This window comes from Musca domestica, unplaced genomic scaffold (genome assembly GCF_030504385.1).
Source record: "Musca domestica strain aabys unplaced genomic scaffold, Musca_domestica.polishedcontigs.V.1.1 55, whole genome shotgun sequence".
NCBI classification, from domain to species: domain Eukaryota; kingdom Metazoa; phylum Arthropoda; class Insecta; order Diptera; family Muscidae; genus Musca; species Musca domestica.
In genome coordinates this window covers 5,199,539-5,216,162 of record NW_026712355.1, presented here as the reverse complement: position 1 = coordinate 5,216,162, position 16,624 = coordinate 5,199,539, and the positions used below count along the sequence as shown (strand labels likewise).

The window sequence follows — 16,624 nt, the reverse complement described above, 5'->3', positions numbered from 1 at the left end:
TAAAATGCCGCCAACGAAAACACTTACTATTTGCGGATCATGCAATGAATCTGTAACGAAAACCCAAGGGTCCATCAAATGCAACATATGCTGTAATTGGTTTCACTCGTTGTGCCTCAAACTATCTGACAAGGAACTTGCTGCACTTAAGGCAATTAAGATCAGTGCTTTTATTTGCCAGTCTTGTGACTCTAACCTGGATCGCAATAGTTCAAGTGACGATTTTGTAAACCTTAACAAGAAACTTGATGCATTTATTGCTAGTCATCAAGGTGAATTGATTGCTATCAAGTCGGCTATAGACAACATGAATACACAGATGACATCATGCCTGTCTGAAATCAAGGCAGACATTTCCAAATGCAATGATCGTGTTGTAAGGGTTGAGAACTCAGTGTCTTCTTTGCATGAAGAAAATAAAGCATTGTGGGCCGAAAATAACTCACTACATCACAGATTAAATCGTGCTGATTTCCTCGTGAGTGGTCTTCCAGATGGTCTGGACGATTTAGTGTCTGTGATAATTTCTCTTGCTGCTACCTTTAATGTGGAATTGGGACGCCGTGACGTTGCTTTGGCTTGCTATATTAACAGAAAGAGACATGTTCTTGTTAAGCTAAATTGTGCCGAATTTCGTGACCAGATTATGAGGAAGTATTTTCAGAGTCGATCGCTGCAACTTCGGGATGTTTTACCTGGTGTTGGTGGGGACATTTCCAGAAGATTATATCTAAATGACCACTTTTCCCCCGCTGCCAGTAGACTGAATAGTATATGTACCAATCTCCGTAAGCAAAATATAATAACAAAGTTTAGAATCCTGAACGGTGAAACTAAAGCTCGGTTAACAATGCCTGATGGCAGTATTGTTGTTCGAGATATAAATGAATGTTCGTTGCTGATTCCTGGTCAGAGTACATCATCCAACTGAAGTTTTATAGTATTTGCTTTCATATACATTTTCATTTATCTTATGTTTGATTATTAGTACTTAACCTCTGTATTATTGCTGCATTTTGATAAAATTTAATTAGTCTTTTGTTCTATCAGATCGATTTTTAAATTTTCATATCACATTTTGTTTTTGTAAGCGATTAGCTGCGCTATGAAATATATAAAGAAAGATTTTTATTTTTATAAATGATAAATTTAGGTTTTTATTGTTACTTATTACTTTTCTTAACACTATTGTTCTTCATTTGGTTCCCCGCCTCTACATTTTTCACCTATTTTGATGTCTTCTAATGAAAATCTTGGTCCATTGGTAAGTGGCAATTCTTATTTAAAAAATGTATTGTCTCCATTTAAAAGTAACTTAAATGTTGCTCACATAAACTGCAGAAGCATTCGGCCTGTTACCAAGCTGGATGAATTGAAGAATCTTTTGGGAAATAATAATACTTTTGATATTCTAGCAGTTACTGAAACATGGCTTGTTCCTGATATATTAAATTCAGCAGTTTCTATTCCGGGGTACTATTTCTGTCGTGGTGATCGTGAAATACCAGGTAGGGGTGGTGGTGTCGGAATTTACTTATCCAAGGGTCTCCCTTTTAGACATGTTTTTAAATCTTCAGTTCACCATTGTGAATCATTGTTTTTAGAATTACAATTCCAGAGCACTAAAGTTCTTTTTGGTGTAATTTATTTGCCCACTGGTGATATTGATTTATTTGAAAGTCTACACTGTAACATTTTTGAGGAATATAATAATATTGTACTTTTTGGTGACTTCAACTTCAATTTGTTTAACCCAACTAAGGCAATAATTTTTCGTAGACTTTGTACTCGATTAAATTTGAGTATTATTCATAACTCCAAGCCTACACACTTCGACCTAGGTAGCCGGTCTACGTCCTTGATAGATTTTATGCTAACCAGTGATTTTTCTATTGTAGCTTATTCTGATCAGATTCAATGTCCTGCTATATCAGACCACGCGTTAATTTTTGCATCACTTTCGATAAGTTTTAGCCTGATTTGCCTGATTTTGTTGAATACAGGAACTTTAACAATATTGATTGGAATGGCATATGGAACTTTCTTGCTTCATACGATCCAAATTTGGTTTTTAGTAGTGTTGGTGTGGATGCCAAATGTGCCAGCATAACTTCTCTTTTGGATTCCCTATACTCGTTTGTTCCGGTGGTTAGGAAAAAGATCAAACACTCAGTTGATCCCTGGATGAAGTCTATTGATGTAAGATTTGCTGTGTCTTTAAGGGATTTGGCCTTCTCGTCTTTTCAGAATGAACGAACACAAGAACACTGGCGAATCTACTGCAAATATCGAAATCGTGCGAAAGCTATAATACGCAGATGTAGAAGATATCACTATTCCAGGCTTTTTAATGGAATAAATTCTCGTGGTCTATGGAAAGCGTTAAGAGGATCTGGATGTGTGGGTAATGATCATGAAAATATTGATATCGATGTTAATAGCTTAAATGATTTCTTCTCTAGTTCTTCTTCGAATACTCCTGTTATGCCCCTAAATTTGGAAAGTTTTACGGACTCAGACTCATCTTTCACTTTTCGTTGTGTGGATGAATCTGAATTTATAGAAGCTTTATGCAGCGTAAAGTCTAAATCAATAGGTGTTGATGGGATTCCTATTGCATTTATAAAGAAGGTTTTTCCTTACATTTCCAACCTGATTTTGGACTTAGTTAATTGCATATTAACTACATCTACATTCCCCCATCATTGGAAAGCTGCTAGAGTGGTACCGATTCCTAAATGTCGTTCGGTCAGAGAACCATGTGATCTAAGGCCTATATCAATTTTACCAGCTCTATCAAAGGTTGTGGAGTCCATTATTAAGAAACAAATGCTTGAGTATTGTTCTCAAATAATTACTGAATCTCAGTATGCTTTCCGTAAAAGATACAATACCACACATTTGCTTCTTAAATTGACTGATTCTATTCGTGAACACATTAACAATGACAAGTTATGTGTTCTAGTTGCATTAGATTTGTCTAAAGCATTCAATTCTCTTGATCATTGCCTTCTTATATGGAAGCTTAAATATAATTTTGGTTTTTCCAAATCAGCATGTATGCTTATTCTTTCTTACTTACAAGATAGAACCCAATTTGTTATGTTAAATGGTGTCATGTCAAATACTTGCCCTTTATTTTCCGGTGTACCCCAAGGATCTGTCCTTGGCCCACTGCTTTTCATTTTATATGTCAATGATCTCCCGCTACATGTAAACTCATCAGCTTGTGAAACGTATTTGTTTGCTGATGATATTTTTATCCTCTTCAATGGTTGTCGTGAATTTCCAATGTTACTTGAGAATGACATTAATGTTTATCTGAGACGCTTTGTTGATTGGGCAGCGAGAAATTCATTAAATATTAACTCATCTAAAACCAAGGCTTTGGATTTTAGATTTAGTAACAGATCTGTACACCTACTAAATATATTTATTGGTCAAGACAAAGTTGATTTTGTTCACCAGCATAAGTGCCTTGGAGTTACAATTGATTGTGAACTTTCCTTCAAACATCATATTGATACTTTAATGGGTAGAGTATATAGCGTTTTACGTCAGATTTATTCGTCAAACATGTACTTAACACAAAATGTAAAACATACTTTAGCAAGTTCTCTATTGATGACACAAGTCTTGTACGGTATTGAGGTATTTTCTGGAACTGTTGCTTCAAATATAAATAGGCTAAAGCGTATTGTTAACATAATTACACGTTTTGTATATAATCTACGACGTGGCAGTCATGTATCTAGTCATGTTATACGTTTTCTGGGGTGTTCCTTTGACATGTTTATTAAATACCGCTGCTTATTACTTTTTTATAACGTTATTAAAAATAATGTCTCTTACTCATTTAGAACGTCCTTTACCTTTACTCATTCATCCAGAAACCCACAGATTTTTATACCTAGAATCTTTAAAAATGTTTTTGCTAGATCGTTTTTGGTCAGAGTTGCGAGATGTTGGAATACACTTCCACTCGAATTACGCATATTTTCCCAGAGTAACAATGCTTTTCGCCTCAAGATTTTGCAATTATTTCTAAACACGTCTTAGTTGTGTCTAAATCTAGTTTATGGTAAATGTATTATATAATACACAACTTAAGAATTAAGATGCCGCTTACTGATTATTTTATGTAGTAAAATAGTTTAATTTGTTTTAATGGCTGGGGAGCCAACTTTTCTTTTCTTTTTTGAATATTAGAGTAAAAGTAGAAATAGTTTTAAATAAATTAAGAATCTTTATATTGTAAATAAATTAAGCTCAGGTTATATTATTTAATGCAAGTTGATACACATTATTGGCCTTGGAGGCTTTGTATCACTAATGAATTGAAATAAATAAATAAAATAAATAAAATATCGAAGAAAATGGCAAAATTAGTAGATTCTTGAAGGTACTGAAACCATTTTCTTCGACGAAGCAACATATCGGTTTCTGTTCCACCTTTCAATTCGTTGATCCAACGAGTCTTTCGATCTTGAAAATAATTAAGAACTTTCCAAATTATTGTTAATCATTGAAAATAATAATGTTACCACAATCTTGAGAATAATTAAGAACTTTCCAAATTCTTGTTAGTCATGGTATTTGCTTTGTTACTAAATCTCTGTTCCAGAGCCTGAAGAACTACTAGTTTTGCAGTTTTTTACATTCTTGCATATCTGGAACAGACCATAAATTTACTAAAGCTAAATGGGTAATCATAGAACACTTCTACATTTGCTGTGTTCAAGAACCTGCAAGAATCTAATTTTTTTGCAATTTTTTCGATATCATAAAGTGAAAATTGTTTATTGTATAAAAAGTTTTTACATTCTTGCAGTTCTGGAATAGACCAATTGATTTTCTCTACATCAATGACCGTCGAAAAATATTTACAATCCTTCTAGTTTGCTGCTATGGGCGACGCCCAATAATTGGAAGGCGTGCTACTGCTGGGGCTTTTCATTAATGGTGCTCATTATGGTGTTGAACATAAATTTTCTGGTTACAGTGCATTACGAACCGTGTCTTATGGGAAAACAAATTTGTTCAAATGCCAATAAGAACATGGTGTTACCCTGTTGGCAACAATGAAAGAAAAGATTGACAAATTCCATCTCTGCAACAGAAATGCCGTTCACTTTTTCATTTTATTCATTCAGTTATTCCAGTAAAGTAAACATAAACCAAAAAAAAATTTAATCTTTCTCCTAATTTTGTGTCATAATTTCATTAAAAAAAATTGCTTAAACAAATACCATTGAATAGAAATGCCGGTAATCCACACCTTGTCCACAATCGATAACATAAAACATCAAATAAACTCGGCGAATAATCGATTAGTCCAATTTCGAGCTACATATCCCTAGTATGGCTCGGTTCTTTTGCATGTAGAGGAGTTATAAAACTATGTGAAAATTGTAAATTTTACGGGGAAAACAATAAAATAATTTAATAAAAATAAGTTTTATTTGTAAAACAACACAAAATGATATAGAGCGAAAACATTTTTATAGTTAATACATCTTCTACCGGACTACTAGGAAGAGAAGAACGTTTCTTGTCCAGCTTCCCCTTTTATCGTTTATATACACAGGAAAAAAATCATTGATATAGAACAAACTTCATTCCCAAAATGTCCCAAAGGCCCGCATCACGTATAGATCGCTTCGCTCAGATGAGCAAACAGGAGGAGCTGATCGCAAAGAAACGACAAGAGATATTGGAAAAGCAACGCACGGCTGAGTTGGCGAAAAAAGTTGTGGCCCAACAATTGGCGAATAAATTGAAAAATGATATCGAAGCCGAGAAGGAGGTGGAAAAGAAATCTTCTGATGTTAGTGAGGATGAAGTAAAGACAGAAACATCGTCAGCGGCGTCAACAACGGCGGTAACGTCGTCAACGGCTGCTGCTGCATCTGCCCCGAAAACTAGTGTAACCAGCAAACTGACTGGCAAAATGTATGGCGGTGGTCAAAAACGTTCCTCAATAGCCATACCAAATGCTGAGCAACCCCAACCAAAAATACAAAACAGCTTTTGTAATGATGGCTCATTTTTGGAGAACTTTAAAAAGATTCTGGAGAAGCAACAACAGCAGCAACCCAAACCATTTGTACAAGTGTAAGTAAATGCGATATGTAACAGCTTTTCTTTGCTAACTTTTTTATTTTATTCCAGGACTGAAGCGGAGGGTGAAGCAAATTCCTCCACTGCTGCCACAAATCAAGCCACAGGTCAAGGTGCCACACTTCCACCTCATTTACAACAACAACAGCAGCAGCAGCAACAACCTCCACCACAGCAACAGCAACCAGTACCACCACATCCATCTGCTATGCCACCAACATCACAGCCAATGCAATTTCAATTTAATCCTGCTTTGCTAGCTGCTCAAAATCATCTGCTTTTGCAAGATCCCAACTCATCACCCGTTCCCCCAATGCCAATGCCACCACATTCGGCAGCTGCTTATTTTAATGCTGCCGTTTCGGGTGCACCACAATTTGTACCCCCACCACCGCCCGCAACCACAGTGGCTGCAGCAATGTTAATGCCCATGCCAGGTGTAACAGTGGCACCACCGCCACCTCCTCCTCCACCACAACTACCACTTAGCTTGGCATCGCTCACACCATTGTATATGATACCAGCTCCAGAGCCATTACAGCTGAATACAATTCCACAGCCGAAAGAATTTGATTTGAATGCCATACCAAAGCCTCAACTGAATTTAGAAGCAATACAGATGCCGGCAAATAATGGACAAGATCCAAATTTGAATGCAAGACCAGATGGGGAACATCAGCAGCAGCAAATAAATGAAACACAACAACAGCAACATCAACAGTTGCAACAGCAGCAACAAGTATCACAGCAAGAAAATGAACAACAACAGCAACATCAAGAGAATCAATACCAGCAACAACAGACGCAAAATCAACAGCCTATGCAATTTCAACAGCAGCAGCAACAACAACAGCAATCGCACATTCAGTTTCAGCCCCAGCAGCAACAACAACAACAGTTACAAGAACATCAGTCACAACAACAACAGCAGCGCCTGCAAAATCAACCAGATTTCCCACAAAATTCTCAAGGTGAGCATTTTCTTAGCCCCAGAAATGTGATGTTTGATTTGTTTGGCAAATTTTCGTTTTATACATATTTTTCTCATTGTTGTTATTTTTACTTCTCAATTTTCAATTCATAGCCACAAGCATTTTTCAATCATAAAAATTTTCCTCACTATGGGAATCAGTAATAAGTAGATAGTCAAAGCATTTTTTTCTTAAATTGAAATATAGTTTTGTTTCTTAATGTGGCGTTTCCACTACACTTGATTCGCTCTCTATTCTTTGTTCGACCCTTAACTATGAAAAAACTACTTAATTCTTCAAACAAAATTTCCTGAGCGAACACTTATATTTGTACATTGTTCAAATCAAATCACTCTCCGAACAACGAAAAAATATGTCCCATCCCTAACAAATGAGAGCATTTATCGAAAAAATAAATTATGACATTTAAAAATTAAAACTAGAAAAATTTAATGAAATTTTAAACATTTTTGGGAAGACTGAAAATTATGAATGAAAACTACAATGTTGAATGGCGTATGTACATTCAAACGAAAGTACATTTTTGAGTTTTGCCTTGTTAAGGCGAAGATCATATGTTTTATGATTTAAGTGTTTAAGCTTTCCTTTTCACTGCAAATTTCAGATCATTAAGCTCGTCTCGAAAGAGAAAGTACATTTTGTTTTCTCTTTCATTCGAGGTACGCATTTTGTCCACGAGTTGAAATTTCCACAGAAAACTGCAAACAAAAGAGCAATATTTTCAAAATGTTTGTATCGGCAGAAAAAAATTTTTGACAAGTGTCTCTCCAGCAGAATTTAAAATTAAAAAAATACAAAAATATGTTCAAAATGTCAATATTTACACAAAAACTTGAAAACATGAATAAAAATTGTATAATTAATTATATAATTATTCTTTGGAAGAAAAACAATAATTTCTTCTATTCATATTAGTGAGAATTTCAAGTATTTTTGTATAAATTCCCATTCAAATCAACAAACAAAATTTGTGAAAAAAGGAATTATTTTACTATGAATTACGAATCGTGCCGTATGAACGGGTTAATTCGTGTACCTAATTCTGAGAGCGAACAACGTAATTGAAAGTGTAATGAGAACATAGCATAACATATGAAAGTACTGAACTTAGATATTCCGTTCCAGATAATGAACGGGGAAGTACAACACTGGCCGAGTAATACCTTTTTTGAGTTACCGACAAAAGTCAGTTCGGTTCGGTTATTTAAATACATTTTGACTTGCGTTATGATTATTCAAATTATTGACCCTTTCATATAAGAGGTTCCGAATTAGTGGACCAATATTTTCCATTTCGTATCTGACATAAGTCTGATAAAAATATCAGAACGTATCAGATTTGGATTTTATATCGACTACTTGCTTCATTATTAGATATTCCATACTATTTCGAATAGTTCGCGTTTTATGAGAGTTATAATTATTTAAAATTCTGACCCGTTGTGGGAGAGGTACCACCAGAAGGAGTAGTCCTATATTGTTCATCTTCACAATACATCTTGGGTTGATAGAAGTATTGGGATGTGCCGAGTTTGAAAGTAATCGGAAGCTCATTTCGCGTTTATAGTGATGGTTATTCCAAATGTTGATCTTTTATGGGTTAGGTAGTAAAAGGAGTGGTCCGTTCAATCCGTTTGTTTGAAGATAATCGGACTCTTAGTTAAAATTGTACAAACGTTAAAATTATTAAAAATGTTGGGGGAGGTACCTGCTGGAGTGGACCGACATTGTCTATTTTCGCACCCGACCTAGCATTGATACAAACATTAGGATTTGTAAAGTTGGAGCAAAATCTGGTTATCTTTTCTTTTTCTGTGCATTAAAATATATTTTTTGAAAATGTCGACATTTTGTCGTTGTCGGTTCGTCGACAGTTTGACAATAATATAACGATTTACCAAGTTTGGATCAAATCGGATACTCCCTTCGAGAGTTATCGTGCACACCAGCCAGCCAGGCAGACAGAGGGACGGGTGAACGGACATCACTAGATCGACCCCAAATGTCCTGAAACGGATTTGGTCCAAAGAGATCTAGGGTCTAAACCCGTTATTTCGATGAGGCACATTTTGGCCGGATATTTTTTGGAAATCCAGCTTGAAAAGCTTCATTTGAATGGTTAGGCCCCTCGAAATTGTTTCGAAAGGTTATTCTGACTACATGGGTGTGGTTAGACAACATGGCATGAGGCGACGGACTAAAAAATTGAGTGATGTGAGTCACATAAAAAGTTACGAGTCAGGGAACTCATTCTTGAAGTCAACAGTCCAGTAGTCGATGACATATATGAAATGTTCTCACGCAGCTTTCCGCATACTACCACGCGAGGAATATGAAAATATCTGCCACGAAATCAACGGCCACACTCTTTACCACATGGTCTGCGGAGATGAGAACACAGCTGAATGTGCAGGTCGAGGGAAATTGTATACCGACTATGAACTACCCCAAGATTCTAACGGTCACATTCGACAGCATGTTCAAGTCGTTGACGCAAGCCACAGCTATCTGCGACAAGATGAAAAGGAGGAACGTTGTCCTCAAGGCGCTAGCCGGGAGCACTTGGGGTGCGGACAAGGGAAAATTGTTTGAAATCTCGTTGACCTCTTATAACGTGATAGGTCAGTCTGTGGTCAACTATGCGGCTCCAGTGTGGTCTGCGAATACTAGTGCTCCCAGCCATAAAATGGTGGATACAATTCCCCCACCCAGCGGTGTCAGGAAGGACATACACGATCTAATTAGGGAGGTCCAACGCTATAAGAGAGAACCTCTAGATCACGAAGCCTAACAGGCAGGTCTGAGTAGCATTCTTATCGATGCTTATCGATGCAGCATTCTTATCGATGCAGTAATCAACAATTACGGGATGTATGCCATCCTCGGAGTCCTCCCCCGCCTCCATCCATTGCAGCTAAAGAACGTCAGCTGACTAGACAAACCAGGGTAGTTTTGGCGCAATCACGGTCAGGATGGTGTAGTCGTCTCAATTCGTATTGGGCACAAATTGACAAAGATATACGTGACGTCTGCCAGACACACACGAGACACAAAAAATTTATTCACATTTAAATGCTGGAGTGCTCTAACGATAGCCACTCGTGTTACTTTCCAGCCAAATTTAAAGAAATCACACTATCACGTTTGAATTCCATCACGAATAACTTTTTTCCGGAAATTTCTTACCAAAATGCTTTTGTACGCTTGTAAACAATATAATGAGCTGTCACTGAAATAATTTTAACAGCTGTCGGGCGAGTGGCTTAAAAATGACAGCAGTCTGAAGTTGGTTGCAGTTTTTTCATCTCACCCGGTACATCTGTCGGCAAAACCGACTAATACTATTTTACTTGTTTTTAGATATTTTTGGAAATTCAGCTTGAAAACCTATTTTTGTTGCTCCGGGCTTCGAAATGGTTTCAAGAGGCTTTTCTGGCTACTTCGGTGTGGTCAGACATCAAATTACCCAGAACCTAGGAACTTACCCATGAACTGTCTAGTAGGCAAGCATAGACGGATAATGTGGTTAGACCACAGATTATAATACATACCATACTTAAAGGTTAGCCAACAATTATAGCAGCATTGAAATAACTTGACATGACTAATAGAGTGATTTAATCACAGTTCAAATCTGAATGCTACAGACGCACCGATTCTTATTGTAGACGATTGCTCTCGTCTCATACCAAAAATACCAAAAACTTTATACCATGGGCTGAAGAACTAAAGTATAAAATAGGAAGCTGGGGTATGGTTATCAGATGTCACATCCTGTTTCTTTTAGAGCTCTCTTATATCCATAGGATATCAAAAAAACTCTGTTCGAAATTACTGATTCCCTTTTTTGTGTGAACTTTGCCAGGAACATACATCACTCGATTTTCCTCCGAAACAAAAATATGGAAAATTGTATCAACCAATTTGCATTGAATCAAACTCACAAACAATCAAACATTATCTGTAAAAAACAAATTTAGTTTCCAAGCATGCTTTAAATGTTATTCTCAGACTTTTTGTTTGAACTTTCTTACTTTCTCTATTTTGTTTTTTTTTTTTTCAAATCAATTATATTATGTTGTTGTAAGCTTAACGAATAAGATTTTAAGAGAATTTTCAGTAGTTTTTTCAGACAATAACAACCCGCTCGACAATAACAAATGCATACAATTACCAACGTCCATAGAAAATCTTATCGAGTTGGTGGTCGAAAACGGTGATGCATATGAAGAAACATTGCGTGGCCATAAAAATCAATTGCATCCAGCTTTGTGGTAAATAAAAAAATAATAATATGAAATCTAGAGAATACCTATAGGCCAAAGGGAGAGGAATTATTTGAAATTTCGTAAACGTTTTCGTACTCCTTGAGCTTGTTTACAATTTTGGGAAAAAAATATATAACACAGAATAAGAGCGACACCAAATCTCAACAAGCCACATACCCACATAAAAATGAAAAAAAATCCAAACCTCTTGGAATCAAGACTGATCAAGAGATGCTAACAAGATGATCATGCTGATGATGGGTTTAATGGTTACTATGGATACAGCTCACAGCTTAATTACAGCTTGCTACAGAATATTTAACAAAAAACAAAACAAATATTCAGCAAATACATCTCGTGGTTATCTCCAAGTTTACTTGTTGTAAATTATTTACTATACTTTCGTTTATTATTATCCCCTCCTCTCTTTCTTTCTTTTTTCTCGTGTATTAATCTTGTAGGTTCCTCAACGATAAGTCCTGCGAACAATACCACCACTATCGACAGGAAATAATCGATCGGCGACAGGAGAAACTCAAAGAACAACAACAAAAGGAATATGAAGAAATGAAACAAGAGAAAATGTCCAATGCATCAGGCGGCGGCGGTGCTGGTGGTGGTGGTGGCTACAAACAACGTCGTCCCTTCTGTTCCATGGAAGAAGATAAATATGATCCGGAATCGGTAATCAGTGCCGACAATGATTCCGATGATGAATATCGTCGTGGTATGATGGATCGTAATCGTGATAATATAAAGCGACGCATTGAATGTCGCAATGAGTTGAGCGAAGAGGAACGACAGGAGCGCGAAGCTGAAGAGCTGGAAGAACAACGTCGTCTGGAAAAGAAAAAGTTGCGCAAAAGCCGCTGGGGTGGAAAAGTTGAAATGGCCGATGCAGCCAGTTCGTCGTCGTCAAGTAAGGAAACTTTTTGAAAATATAAATGTGCATTTGTGTATTTTAAGATTTATTGTTTTATTTTGATTACCAATTTTTGAGCCTAGGTCTTAGGGTGTTTCAAGATTTTTGGAGGACTGTCAGAGCTATACTCGTGGATTTCCTTTGATTTTATAGATATAATAGATTTATATTTTATCAAAGCTGAGAAAAATGATATTTTTCCAGGACTTTCAATGCAATGACTGTGGATTCGTTAAGACTTTTGCTTCGAGGTTTTTTTTTTTAGCAAGGAAGAATGTAGTGTAGTATTATCAGAGCTACAAGCATTTATAAGAGATCCAGCAGCTCTTAAATTATATATAAATTATCCTGAACATTCAGAGTCACAGACGTAGTTTAATTTATTTTCCCGAGCTACAAATGTGAATTTAAAAAAAAAAAATATTCCAGGAGGACCGGAGCAATTAACGTGGACTTAATATTTTGTATATCGTATATCGTAAATGTATATCGTAATATTAATTATTAAACTTAGATTGCGTTCGGAGATGTAACCTCTGTAGTCTTTCCTTTAAAAAGTCTTCATTTAAAAAAAAGTAATTTACGACATAAAAAGAAGAAGGATCATCCGATATCGTTCAAACTTTTGAAATCCCAAAATTAATATCAGTGCTTGGTCTACTCCTAGTTCCTTCCCCACAAAGAAAAAGGAAACAAAAAAAAATATTTCATACAAAGTGGAGGATGTAGTCAATTATATAAGGGTAGGGTCAGTAGCGAAATGGATAATATTTGTCTTATCCTTTACTGTATCCTTAATAAAGGGTCAACATTTTAAATAATCACAATGCAAGGCAAGATATATTTTTATTGGAGTAGACTTGGCAAAACACATACTTTTTAACTATTTTTTTGAAGATTTTTAGATCCACAAAAACGTATGTTTTTGGGGACTAAGATTATTTTTTAAGGTTTATTAGATACCTACAAACGTGGAATTTTTAAGATTCTTTTTTCAGAAACTATTAGAGCTAAAAATGTGGATTTCGAAAATGATTATTCCAAGGACTATCAAAACCACCAAAGTTGTGATATTTTTCAAGGACTACCGTGAATTTCCTAAATTTTGCATAAAATGGTTATCAGAGCTACAAACCTTAGATTTTGAGATTATTATTTTAAACGATTATCAAAGCTATAAATGTGAATTTTTAAGACTTTTCTTAAGGACTCAAATGTCAACTAACAAGGCTTTGAACAATTATTTATTAATGCTTCGGAATCGGAACATCTTAGGTGAACTTTTGAACTTATTTTTGAAGAGATATTGGCATTGTAAATTCCATGTTAGTGAAGCTTAAGGCTCTTGCAAAATAGCCAATAAGAATTTCAGGACAAATAAGAAAAAATCTTAGGTACCAGAAGGTACCTTCTTTAGGGCCGAAATCTCAATATATTCAGGCTTCTCCATCACGACCTTCGAGTTCCTGCCAACAAATATATTGCAGTAAGCAGCGGTCCTTCTTTGTTGTTGTAGCAGTGATAATGTGCTCTGTTGTTTATAGACTGATTAATACGGTTCTTCTTCGATGCCCAGGTTTAGGAATTCTGCTACCTTTATGGGCTGTTGCCAGAGATCATCTGGACGGAGTTGGGTAGGCTTTGTTGGACAATTGAACAGATGCAGCGCATTGTGCGGGCCTTCTTCGTCAATTCGAGCGGTTCTTCTTTAGTCTATACTCTGTCTGACCTCATTGCTTTCGGTGGTTGATACTGAGTGGGAAAGACAGAATCCGCTCCATTCAAATAGTCCTGTCTCTTTGGGGTTTAAACACAGGAGGAAATTCAGAATCCGGTCCATTAAGCTATTCTTGCTCCTTGGGTGCATTTGACAAAAAACGGCTATGAAATTTGGCCATTTATGACCGAACATTTAGCTTAGGACACCTTCTTCTCTCACGAACTTTAGCTTTAACCTAATCTCCATAAATTCTGCCTTCATCATGACCTTGGAGAGTATGACAACAAATCTGTTACAGAAGTAACAACTCTTCGGTAGTCGTTCCCATACTTCCTCTCTTGCGCCTTATTGTTCTCGGTGGTTGAGGCTGTGGGGATGGATAAAATCCTGTCCATGCAGATACTCCTGCTTTTTTGGGGATGTATTTGACAAAAAAATGGCTTTAAAATTTGATCAATTACGAGAGGACATCTTCTTTCGAACTCCTTCAGGAGGAATTTCAGGCTCCTCCATCACGACCCTTAGATTGAGTTCTCATCATCTCTTCCTCCTCTCCCTCCTCTTTCCAGACATCCTACCTTTCGTATTGTATTTCAATTTTATCCTAACCCATATAAATTCAACCTCAATCACGACCTGTGATTTCTGCTAACAAATCCGTTAAGAGGAAATTAAAATTCTTCTTCCTATATCCCACGCCAATACAGCACCCTGCCGCAAGTGATGTGGCTTGTCTACACCCACTAATCCCCTAAAGGACATGTATTTGGGTTGCAGGTGATGAAGGTGGACCACCAGGACCTGTTGGAATTGTATCCGTGATATCAACTATCAGATAATGAAATATCCTCCATTAAGTCTTTCAAAAATTCTCATCTAGCTTAGTCCACTTCTGTTACTCCAGAAGTTTGAAAAAAAATACCAGATTTTTTGTATTACCCACCCAGAGTTTCCAATTTGCACACTTTGTTTTGTCACCGTTGTCCGTGTCGTAGATCCTGTGTTTTTTGTCCACAAATTTTTCCCGAAATATGGGGGAGATGCGGTCAGCCATGCCACGCTACTTATATGATAAGAACTCGGCAACTAAGCCTGTTTCGCTAAAGCGCCGAGGTGTCAATGAATTTTCGTCCGAATACATTCGTTACCCTGACTGCTAACACCTCAGAGTTCGTAGGTGACCTGCTAGGCTGACTTAAGGAGGACACTATATCACTTCACTGGAGTGGCAAAGTGAATTCCGTTTTGAAAGTGACGCTGCCTTTGGAACAGCATCACTACCTTTCGTGTTATTATGTGGGGCGGAAGAGAAAACCACATTTTCTTCGTTGTTTTTGTCCGAAATCAGCTTAAATTCAATTATCACTTTTTGTTGACATTCAGATTCAAATGATTATATTTCCCCTGTTTCGAATTCATTGAGGTGGATGGTATGAAAACTTTTTACTTTCCTTTAATCCAAAAGGCGATATTGTCCATCGTTTGTCTTCTTAGATCCCATCGCATCTTTATAACATTTCCGTTTGCTCGCAGGTGTACCCACAAATTTTGGTAATCAAAATAAACCCCTGCTCTCGACTATAACCCGCAACGATCCGGCCCTGCTACAATATGCCAAAATGAATTATGGATCGACAAATCTAAGCGAAGAAGATTGGGTTAAATGCGAAGAGCATTACAAAGTTAACCTGCTGTATCAGGATATGATGCGTAAACGGCAGGAAATTGATCGTTTGGCTAAATCGGGTAAATTCAAATATGAATATGATTCGGATGAAGATACCGAAGGTGGAACGTGGGAGCATAAATTGAGACAAGCTGAAATGGATGCCACGCGGATGTGGACCCAGGCACTGACCAAGCAAAGTGAGGGTAAACATCACATTGGTGACTTTTTGCCGCCGGAAGAGTTGCGCAAATTCATGGAACAATACGAGGCCAAGAAGAGTAATCGTCAACCGGATTTAAGTGATTACAAGGAATATAAACTGCGTGAGGATAATATTGGTTTTCAAATGCTACAGAAGCTGGGCTGGAAGGAGGGCCAGGGTTTGGGTCAGGATGGTGCCGGCATTGTGGATCCTGTTAATAAGTATATTCAAAGACTTGTTTTTTGGGATTGGTTGGATGGGGAAATAATTGTGATTTGTTGTTTTCAGGGGACCCCAACGTGAGGGCAATCAGGGATTGGGTGTCTCTAGCAGTGCCACACCCGAGGACTGTGACAATGAATATGATGCCTATCGCAAGCGCATGATGTTGGCATATCGTTTTAGACCCAATCCTTTGGTAAGTTTGGGGGAGAGCCATTCTAGACCATTATTTAAATTTGTATTTTTTTGTTTTTCTTTTACAGAACAATCCCCGCCGGGCCTATTATTAAATATATATTCAAGATATTTTCAACCTGGACAATTGTGTTATTTTCACTGTATCAAAAACATAAACTAAGAAAGCCAGATTTCTTTGAAGAACAACTACAAAATAAATACTATAACTACCTATATTGTATATCATCGAATTCAACAAATTAATTATTAAAAAAAAAAAAAAATAAATAAATAAAACAAAATTGTATTTGTTTAGAAAATAATATTTACTA

General features: G+C 36.6%; 1 protein-coding gene across 2 annotated transcripts; it reads left to right on the top strand.

Annotated features, from left to right (window-relative positions):
* Positions 1-5,349: 5,349 nt before the first annotated feature.
* LOC101897468 (hybrid signal transduction histidine kinase L) lies at positions 5,350-16,615 on the top strand. 2 transcript variants are annotated; one of them, XM_059128592.1, is made up of 7 exons: positions 5,350-6,114; positions 6,172-7,091; positions 11,236-11,386; positions 11,842-12,299; positions 15,556-16,114; positions 16,182-16,311; positions 16,379-16,615. In XM_059128592.1, exons 1-7 carry the CDS (start codon positions 5,627-5,629, stop codon positions 16,403-16,405), a joined length of 2,733 nt encoding a protein of 910 aa, XP_058984575.1. In that variant the 5' UTR covers positions 5,350-5,626; the 3' UTR covers positions 16,406-16,615. The 2 variants fall into 2 exon arrangements, with proteins under 2 accessions (XP_058984575.1, XP_058984574.1); XM_059128591.1 differs by having other exon boundaries at positions 11,233-11,386.
* The last annotated feature ends 9 nt before the right edge of the window (positions 16,616-16,624 follow it).